General features: G+C 32.9%; 1 protein-coding gene across 1 annotated transcript; it reads left to right on the top strand.

Moving 5' to 3' along the window:
• The first annotated feature begins 118 nt into the window (after positions 1 to 118).
• Spt6 (transcription elongation factor Spt6) lies at positions 119 to 10270 on the top strand. The gene is made up of 31 exons (XM_077439998.1): positions 119 to 425; positions 1097 to 1187; positions 1266 to 1465; positions 1553 to 1672; positions 1862 to 2031; positions 2136 to 2266; positions 2345 to 2469; positions 2547 to 2687; positions 2956 to 3141; positions 3226 to 3368; positions 3457 to 3591; positions 3671 to 3840; positions 3925 to 4234; positions 4304 to 4469; positions 4550 to 4726; positions 4816 to 5031; positions 5102 to 5314; positions 5394 to 5531; positions 5626 to 5921; positions 5999 to 6200; positions 6412 to 6559; positions 6641 to 6789; positions 6873 to 7120; positions 7199 to 7403; positions 7486 to 7582; positions 7668 to 7879; positions 7981 to 8212; positions 8345 to 8457; positions 8536 to 8756; positions 8832 to 8957; positions 9049 to 10270. Exons 1-31 carry the CDS (start codon positions 387 to 389, stop codon positions 9272 to 9274), a joined length of 5346 nt encoding a protein of 1781 aa, XP_077296124.1. The 5' UTR covers positions 119 to 386; the 3' UTR covers positions 9275 to 10270.
• The last annotated feature ends 566 nt before the right edge of the window (positions 10271 to 10836 follow it).

Here is a 10836-nt window from a genome sequence, read left to right as displayed (position 1 = left end):
AAATTTACAACATAAACCTACTCATTTGCATGTAGTATTTATAACCGCGCCTTTTAGACAATATGGGCGTGTGAGTATAATATTTTTAGAACAGCGAGAATACATACATATATGTAGCAGTGGCGAGCAGGCGCTATGAAAGATCAGACGCCGAAAACGTTGGCCGTGGGCATTTGTGTGGTGTGTAGGCCAACAGCTGAGAAGTGGATAGAGTGGTCGTCAGTGGTGTAGCGATCGGAGCGGAGAGTGCAGAGTGCTGAGTAGCGAGTGGCGATTGGCGAGCGGCTAGTGGGTGTCAGCGGGGGCTCCGCAGGTCGTGGGGGCGCGCCCGCCTCCACCCCTCCACCCCTCACCCATCGAACGCGCGTCCGCCACCCCCCACCGCCATGGCTGACTTCCTCGATTCGGAGGCCGAGGAGAGCGAGGTGACCTGTCTGACAACTGCCCCCCCCTCCCCCTCACCCTCACCCTCAACCTCCCCTACCCCTCCACTCGTCTACCCGTTTTTCCGCGAAATTCTCCGCCTTGCGAATTCGCATTTCTTCAACACTACATCTCCATGCTAGCCACTTCAACACTACTTTCCAACGTTCCTATTTCCTATCCTATCCTATTCCTATTATCAATCTGTAGTGCTCGCTTCACTTGGATTATGTCCAATCTTGACGTTCACCTTTACCACATATGTACATAACCTCAATCGGTATGTGTGCGTAATTCACGTTATATGCCAGGACCGTAGCCAATGCCCGTTTAAAAATGCGCCCTCTGTTACACTTTTCCATAAATATTGCATATCTTAAAAAAAAATTATTTAACAAATGAGTTATTTTATTCGTTTGAGTGTTTGTTATGTTTATTTTTTATGAGACTATTCTCAAATCTCACTATTTTCAATGTGCCTTTGTGAAATGCGTTAAAAAAATTATATAATTTTTAACGCTCTTCGCAAATACATTACTTACTATACACTTCTAAATTTAAAAAGTTGCATTATATTATCACCCAAATTTCCATTTTAAGTTTATATAGTTATTGATATCTGATTTTAATACTTATAAATTTCATATTGGTACATTGCTTTTTTTCAATTTAGTTGGATTCCGAAACAGAGGTGGAGAAACCAGAACGTAAAAAACCAAAAAGAAAGACTGTACAGAGTGATGATGATGAAGAAGATGAAGAGGGTATGTTCATATTTTATCAAAAATGAATGCAGTAGTATTTATTTAATATGTGTAAATAAATGTTTAATATAAATATAGATGATGATGAACGTATTCGGGAAGAACTGAAAGATTTAATCGATGATGCTCCCATTGATGAATCCGGTAGTGACGGTGAAGATTCCGATGCTTCAGGTAGCCCTAAGAAACGTAAGAAAAGTGACGATGAGCTCGATGACCGCCTTGAAGACGAAGATTATGATCTCATTGAGGAAAATCTTGGAGTTAAAGTTCAACGAGTAAGTCTACTGCTATAATTTAACCCAAAAAAGTTTGAAATATTTTAAAATATCATTTTTATAATGTCTGTTAAATGTTTATAACAGAAAAAATTCAAACGACTTCGGAGAATCCAAGATGATGAGAGTGATGGAGAACAACAGGAAGACGATGGACTAGATCGTGAGGTTATAGCAGAGCAACTCTTTGTCGGTGGTTCAGATGATGTAAGCTCTATCATTGTTTATTTTGATTATTATAAGTATAACATAATCGTTGAATATAAATTGTAAGTTCTCTTTTTCAATTATTGGCACAGGAGCGTGATAATGTAAGATATGACTTGCATAAGAAGTTGCACGGCTTACGATTCATTTTGATGTTTATATTAATTTTTTGTAAAAATAAACTTTCAGGAAGAGGAACGGCGTTCAGAACGATCGCACCAAAGAGAGCAACAGCCTGAAACATATGATGAAGAACAAACTGATGGTGAATATTCTGATGCAGATGACTTCATTGTCGATGATGATGGAAGACCTATTGCTGAAAAGAAAAAGAAACGCCGTCCTATTTTCACTGATGCGTAAGTATTGTTTTCTCTGTAAGATTGGTTGTTACTTTCATTGATGAAAATAATAACTTTTATAAACATTCACACTTCGTAAAATGAAATATTTATTCTTGCAGCTCTCTTCAAGAAGGACAAGATATATTTGGTGTCGACTTTGACTACGATGAATTTGAAAAATATGAAGAAGATGAATATGAAGAGGAAGACGATGAATTAGATGATTATATAGAAGACGATGAAGATGGAGGTATGTTACTATTTAAAAGATAAACATCCTCAATAATTAGTTCTTCATTATTTATAATATTTCAATTTTTGTAAATAGGTGAAGCAGCCCGTGCACGTAAAGCTAAAAAGACCAAAGCCAAACGTCCAACAAGAAAATCAATCTTTGAAATATATGAACCAAGTGAGCTGAAGAGAGGACACTTCACGGACCTTGATAATGAAGTTTGTTTATTTTTTTTATTCTCTGAAGTATAACAATTATGTAGATTTATTTTATTTAATTATTAAAAAATGAATAGATACGTAACACCGATATCCCAGAACGTATGCAAATTAGAGAAGTACCCGTCTCTGCTACTGAAGAAGGTTCCAGTGAATTAGATGACGAGGCTGAATGGATTTATAGGCAGGCTTTCACAAAACCATCAATTTCTCAACAGGTTTATGCTTTTACTTTAAAATATTCACTACTTTTGGTTTGATTTTTAGAAGCTATTTTATTGTTCATATATTATATCTACGTATTTTGTTCACGATACATCGTAAGTCTATTTTAATTGCTACTGATCTAGTGGTCATTTTCTATTTTACACATTATTTTTTTATTAGTTTTTATAATACATGTAAAAACCCATTTATAATTCTTCATATGTGTCCAACTACATACATATATCTTTGTATTTAATGTATATATTTTTTTCTTAACAGGATGGACCAGAAGGTAGAGATAGGAGTCGAAAAGGTCCTCAAACTGTTGGAAAAATTCGTACCGCTTTGGACTACATGCGTAATCAATCTCTAGAAGTTCCTTTCATTGCGTTTTATAGAAAAGAATATGTCCAGCCAGAGTTGAACATAAATGATTTATGGAAGATATATCGATTCGATGCAAAGGTTCCGTAGTTTTCTGTAGATGTATTAAAATTTATATGAGTAAATGAGGCATAAATGTATTATGCATATTTATTTTTTCAATAGTGGTGTCAGCTTCGTTCACGCAAAGAAAATTTACTCAAATTGTTTGATAAAATGAGAAATTATCAATTAGATCTGCTAATGGTGAATCCTGATGCCCCAATTCCCGACGACATTCGCATTATTAAAGACGATGATATTGACAGGTATTTCTATTTCATAATCATTATCTATCCTTACAGTTTCATAAAAATATTTGTAAAAATCTCATTTTCGTTATAACTATTATTATAGATTAAAAGCTATTCAAACATCTGAAGAATTAAAAGATGTTCATGCTCATTTTTTACTATACTATTCTCCTGATATACCGAAAATGCAAGAGGCTTGGAGAGTCAAAGAAAAAGAAAAGGCAAAAGAAGCAAGAAGGTACAATATATTTAATATATTTTGCTGAATGTATTAATGATTTTATAGAATATAAAATATATATGTGATATTTTTCTAGAATCCAGCGGCGAATAGCCATTCAAGCCAAAATTGACGATGGTGATGAAAATGTTGATTTACTTGAAGAACCTGAAGAGGAAAATGAAGTCATTGATGAATCACAAACTGAAACGTTAAAACAAGCTGTCAGAGGTGGCCCTTATAGCATGTGTCGTAAAGCTGGTCTCGGTAATTATTATTATCATTATATCTTATGATTACATTTTTAACATTAAGAAATTCTAATGCTTGCTTTATATTGAACATTTCTAGATGCCTTTGTTAAAAAATTTGGGTTATCGCCTGAACAATTCGCTGAAAATTTACGTGACAATTATCAAAGGCACGAAGTAGAACAAGATCCAAATGAACCCCTCGTAACTGCTGAGCAATACGTATGTGAGAAATTCAAAGTAACAACAGATATCATTCATGCGGCTAAATATATGGCTGCAACACAATTAGCCCGCGAACCACTACTTAGATCTGTTATCAGAGAAGTTTTCTTTGAAAGATGCAAAATTACTGTAATACCAACTAAAAGGGGTCTGAAAGAAATTGATGAAAACCATCCATGCTACACGTACGAATTTTATCTATTTCTTTTTTAGGTGTTTATTTTTCCAATTTCACATTCAAATTTGTTTTTTAGAATGAAGTTTATTAAAAATAAACCGGTTCGAGATCTGGTTGGAGATCAATTCTTACGATTAATTATGGCTTCCGAAGATAAGTTGGTCACAGTCAACTTGAGTGATAATATTGAAGGAAATACATCTTCTTCTTATTTAGAAGAAGTTAAACAACTATTTCAAAAAGTTTGTTTAAATTTTTTTTCATGAAAAATGATACAAACGTATTTTTTTTTATTTTAAATATTTATGTTTATTGCTTTTAGGATGAGTTCGCAAAAAATGTGCAAGACTGGAACAAACTTCGAGCCGAATGTGTCTCACTCGCTTTGAACCGAATGGTTTTACCAGACTTGCGTAAAGAATTGCATGCACTTTTACTTGCCGAGGCTAGAGAATCTGTACTTAAAGCTTGCTGTAGAAAATTATACAGTTGGATAAAGGTAATTTTTCCATATATGTATCAAATATTTACAATATATTATATAACAATATTTTTGTAAATAATTAAAATGCATTCTTTATTTTATAGGTCGCACCATATTCTGTTGATTTTCCAGATGAAGATGATGATGAATGGGACACCAATAAAGGCTTGAGAATCATGGGATTATCATATGTTCCAGATTTTTCTCAGGCTGCATTTTGTTGCATAATTGCACCAGACAGTGATGTCACCGATCATCTTCGATTACCACATCTTCTAAAAAGAAAAAACTCATACAACAATACTGAAAAGTATCTCAAGGTTGGTTTTCTTTTCAAATTAACTTATTCATAGCGTGTTACTGTTACTTAGTAATATTTCTTTATTCAAGGAATCTGATCTTACGGCACTCCGGAACTTCATTTTTACAAAGAAGCCACATGCGATCGTGATAGGTGGAGAATCTCGTGATGCTATCATGGTCAAAGCAGATCTAACCGATATCATATCTCAATTAGTGGAAGATGAACAGTTTCCTCGAATTCCTGTTGAAATTATAGATAATCATCTACCAAAAATTTATGCTAATTCCAACAAGGGAGTAGTAAGTAAAATTTTACAGCTTGTCGACCTTGCGAATTACCATCGAATTGATTTATTTATTCATCAATCATTCTCTTCAGGCGGATTTTAGAGAATATCCAGAAATTTTACGTCAAGCTGTTTCATTAGCCAGAGTCTTGCAAGATCCCTTAGTGGAATATTCACAATTGTGTACTGTCGATGAAGAAATACTTTGCCTTCGATATCATCCTTTACAAGTGTGTAATACAAATATAATATAAAGCATTAAATTCAATTTATATATTATTATATTTCAATATTCAAATATAATATGACTATGTTTTCCTCCAGGATCAAATTCCAAGAGAGGAATTAATAGAAAACTTATATCTAGAATTTGTAAATCGAACTAATGAAGTAGGCGTTGACATTAATATAGCAGTTCAAACTGGCTTAACTATAAATTTAGTTCAGTTTGTTTGTGGACTTGGCCCACGAAAAGGCCAAGCTCTTATTAAAACATTGAAACAAACCAATCAACGATTGGAAAATAGAACGCAACTGGTGACAGCGTGTCATATGGGACCGAAAGTGTTTATTAATTGTTCCGGTTTCATAAAAATTGACACGAATAGTCTGGGTGACAGGTAATTTTAATCAGATTTTAAAAAATGGTATATTTGACATATTTTTATTGGATAATTTATATTCAAAAATTTTACAGTACTGAAGCTTACGTAGAAGTTCTTGACGGATCGCGCGTTCATCCAGAGACGTATGAATGGGCTCGTAAAATGGCCGTTGATGCATTGGAGTACGAAGACGAAGATGCAAATCCTGCTGGAGCGTTGGAAGAAATTTTAGATGCTCCCGAAAGACTGAAAGATCTCGACTTGGATGCATTTGCAGAAGAACTCGAACGACAGGTTATTATATTTTTAATGATTATGTGTATTTTAATCTCATTATTATTTTATTTAATTTTTGTATTATCTATTATATTTATTTATGTCGACAATAAATACATATATATGTAGATGATACTTAACAATAATCTGGAATAAAAAATATTATTACTTAAAACATTAATTTATTCTTTAATTCGAAATTTTCTTCTCATGAAAAATATTTTTTCAGGGATTTGGTAACAAAAGTATCACACTATATGATATCCGAGCAGAATTAAATTGCCGCTATAAAGATCTACGGGTGCCCTACAGACCACCAAATCCTGGCGAACTTTTCGATACTTTAACAAAAGAAACTCCTGAAACATTTTACATAGGTACTCACTCATTCTTTTAAAGTAATATCGTTATTTTTCTCTTTCATTTGTATGATTTATATTGCAATTGACTATTTTTAGGAAAAATGGTGATGGCCACGGTTATAGGTATATCTCATAGGAAGCCTCCAAGAGAACAATTGGATCAAGCTAATCCAGTGAGAAACGATGAAACTGGAATGTGGCAATGTCAATTTTGTCGCAAAAATGATTTCCCTGAATTATCTGAGGTACGAAATCACTCATCAAATCTAAATATTCGCAATTAAAATCATTTTCTAATTTTTTATAACTGTTTTTTTTTTTTTATCAGGTGTGGAATCATTTTGATGCTGGTGCGTGTCCAGGACAGGCAGTTGGCATTCGAGTTCGCCTTGATAATAATTTATCAGGTTATATTCATGTTAAAAATTTATCTGATAAGCATGTGGACGACCCAGCAGAAAGAGTACGTTCCGGACAAACAATCCATTGCAGAGTAATTAAAATAGACGTTGAACGTTTCTCTGTTGAATGCTCTTCTAAGAGCTCTGATCTCATTGACAAAAATCACGAATGGAGGTACTTATTTACATGTGTATGGAAGTGCATATTCTTTACTATAACTGTAGAATTTTTATCAACTTGTTATTTTTGCAGACCTGTTAAAGATCCTTTTTATGACCAAGAGTCTGAAGATAAAGAGAACAAAAAGGAAATTGATGCAAAACAAATTAAGCAAAGACAACAATATACCAAAAGAGTCATTGTTCATCCATCTTTCCAAAATATATCATTTTCCCAATCTGAAAAGATGATGGCTAATATGGATCAAGGAGAAGCTATCATCCGACCTAGCAGCAAGGTAATTAAAGTTGAATTATATTTATTAAGATTTCATTTGTGTAATCGACATAAAAATGACTTAAATATTATTCAACATTTAGGGAGCTGATCATTTAACTGTTACATGGAAAGTTACCAATGGAATTTATCAACATATTGATGTTAGAGAAGAAGGAAAAGAAAACGCATACTCCTTAGGTTTTGATTTTTTTTTTTTAATCAATACTCTTTAAATACATTTTTTTGTTTATTATAAATTATTATACCATTCACTTCCTTATAGGAAGCAGTCTCTGGATTGGTGGTGAAGAATTTGAAGATTTAGATGAAATTATTGCTAGACATGTAATCCCTATGGCTGGACATGCTAGAGATATTATATCCTTTAAATATTACAAAGATTTTGGTGGCATAAGAGATGTAGCTGAAGAAGCTTTAAGAGAAGAAAAGAAGAAGAATTCAAACAAAATTCATTACTTTATTTCTGCTACAAAGGTATTTTCTCTTACCAATTTTTATTAATCACAAATTTTTATGTATGTAAATATGTATGCATTAATAAATAAACAACCTAATTTACTTTTATCAAATTTTAGAGTTATCCAGGCAAATTCTTGCTATCCTACCTGCCTGTTCAACGATGTAGACACGAGTATCTCAGTGTGACTCCAGAAGGATTTCGATTCAGACAACAAATGTTCGAGTCCGTTTCCAGCTTATTGCGTTGGTTTAAGGAACATTTTAAGGATCCTATTCCGGGAGCCACACCTTCAACTCCCCGTGGAAGCAGCGCATCTGTCAGGACTCCATATCAACCTCATACACCAGGTGAGAACAGTTTAAAAATAATTGCCCCTACTAATGTCCCACACTGGTTAATATATGTATACATATTATAATATCATTATATAATTTAGAATATTAAATTTGTGTTTTAATTTGTTTTATCAATAATTTTAGGTATGACATCAGATGCTATCCAAAGAGTCGCACAATCGATGCCTTCACATATGTTGCATTCCCTCTCTCAAGTGGCTACATATCCGCAAACTCCAGCTATGTATATAAATACTGTAAGTATTTTATTCTAAACCGTAACTATTTTTAATTACAAAAGTCTCGTTTGTAGAATTCTTTATATATTTTTGCAGCCTTATACTCCATCTGCGCAGACACCATATATGACTCCTTACGGAACGCCACATAGCACACCTCACCAAGTACCTGGTACACCACGTGCTACTCCCAACTCCAACAGCAACGATGGATTCTTGCATCCCGGAGCTGTAACACCCCGCCGTCATCAACCATCACCAGCTACACATAATAATCATTATTATAATCAACACCAACATGGCAATTCCTCCAATAGGTTATTATTCATTTCAATTATTCCTTTAGTGTTATCTCCAATAAGATATGTAATATTAAAATGCTCTATATTCAGGCCCACTCCTTCATATACCAACGATCCAATGGATTGGCAAAAGGCTGCTGAAGCTTGGGCAAAACTTCAAAACAAAGATACGAGTGGTACCCCTCGAAGTGATGGTCGGAACACTCCAAGGGGAAGGTATTATTTTCTTATAAATTTTATTTGTTTTTGTCATTTTTATATAAATAATTATATCGTAGTTATATAATCTATTTTGATTTTTCATTAGTACTAATCGCACTCCACGCTATGATGATGGAAGTGTTGGTCGAAGAACTCCTCAATATTCAGATATGAGAAATCACTTGACATCGCCTGGTGGACGATCTTCTCGCCAGTCCAGTCACAATGGCTCAACACGATCACCACGATCTGCTCGCAGCACTCCTCATACCAACACTTCGCCTCGTTCTATGTCATTTGGGGATGCTACACCGTTATATGATGAAAATTAGATTTAAATTTTATATACATAGTTTTAATGATTAATAACGTAATTATCAATGTAAATACAAAACTTTGACATTATATTAAATTAATGAAAGCAATATTTTTTTAACTTTACTTTTTTATCGAGCATTATTTGTCTATTTTCTTTCTTTTATTTGGTGATTCTCTTTTTTTCACTTCATAAAATAGTTTTTTTTTCTTATCGATAGCATAGATAGATTTTCAAATTAAAAATATGCATTGAGTATTGATAAAAAATGCTAAATTGTAGCTCTGTTTTATGTGTTGTTTGGATGTCATTAAAAAAAATTAGAGGGTCATATCAGAAAAAAATTATTTATCCCAATTTAGTGTTTATTTATAAATTTTTATTAGATATTACATTCATGTTCACATGACATCTGTATATTAAAAATAGTTCAGCATATTTACGAATAAATACATAATGTGTATTTAAAAATATAGTTCTGAATCTGCAATATGCATATTTACTATAATGCATATACGAAATATCAGCTGCTTAGTCCGCTCTTACACCAAATTGACACAACTGCATAATAGTGGTTGATTTTTTTGTAAATTCAATCATTTAAAAAAGTAAGTTCAATCACATGTAGTGAGTAATTTTGGTGGAAGTGTCACTTTATTGTTTCTAAATTTGTATCCGTAAACTTTGAGTTTGGTGGAAAAGAAAAGTCTTCATCGGTACATAAACATTTTGCTAAATTAGCAATTCGTTTTATGATACAAGTTAGTTTGTATTGTATTACATTTACAATGGTGGTAAAAATATTTCCTATAAAATGTATGGTTATTTAAAATATGCTTACTACATTTCTAAAAAATATTTTTCCTATATTTTTACTCTCATTAGAAGTAAGTGTCGTAAATGTATCGTTTTTTTTTATTTATTTTATATTGCATTAATTTTTAAGACTTAAAAATATTTATGTAAATATTATGGCCTAAATAAATTAAACTGAAATTAATTGTTTATCCATAAACGGTGTTTCATTTTAAATACATATTACGTACTTGTATTTATTAACATATAGTTGTGTATAGTAATTCCACAACAGATTTTTAATTATAAAAAACTTATCGTTGTATCACAGCTGTAAAAACCATGTTAACCGTACAATCAATTATATGTCGTACTTAACACAAATGTATACATAAAGCGCGAGCGATTTTCGTAGCGACGGTTATCTTGGTAGCGATTCACATTTGGGATGTAACCCGTTTACCATCTAAAAGTGTTGATTCTATTTTTCATTAACAATATAGTAAGTGATTCTTCAATGAAATAACTTGATTCGGTTTTTTTTGGTTCAAATGTTTAAACCTTATTTAGGCATATGGGCAGTGCTGGCCCTACACCCAATGGCGCCCTCGGGAATTTTTTTCTAAACACCCTTTGAAAAAAATTATAAAAAACTGGATTACCATTCTCCTTTTTCCCCGCCTTGGGACCTTGCTACAGTTTCAGGCAGCGTCAGCAAAAGCATAGAAACCCAAATGTTTGGATATAATTCTTGTAAATTGTGCTGTTTTATAAAATTTAATA

The sequence above is a fragment of the Arctopsyche grandis genome, chromosome 10 (assembly GCF_051622035.1).
Source record: "Arctopsyche grandis isolate Sample6627 chromosome 10, ASM5162203v2, whole genome shotgun sequence".
Classification (NCBI taxonomy): domain Eukaryota; kingdom Metazoa; phylum Arthropoda; class Insecta; order Trichoptera; family Hydropsychidae; genus Arctopsyche; species Arctopsyche grandis.
Note: the sequence above shows the minus strand (reverse complement) of the source record. Positions and strands in the feature narration are given on the sequence as shown.

Coding starts and splice junctions, on each gene's coding strand:
- Spt6 (XM_077439998.1), top strand. CDS start 387: ATGGCTGACTTCCTCGATTCGGAGGCCGAGGAGAGCGAG. Junction 7,880..7,980: donor ACTTTATTTCTGCTACAAAG/GTATTTTCTCTT, acceptor ATCAAATTTTAG/AGTTATCCAGGCAAATTCTT. Junction 8,757..8,831: donor CATGGCAATTCCTCCAATAG/GTTATTATTCAT, acceptor CTCTATATTCAG/GCCCACTCCTTCATATACCA.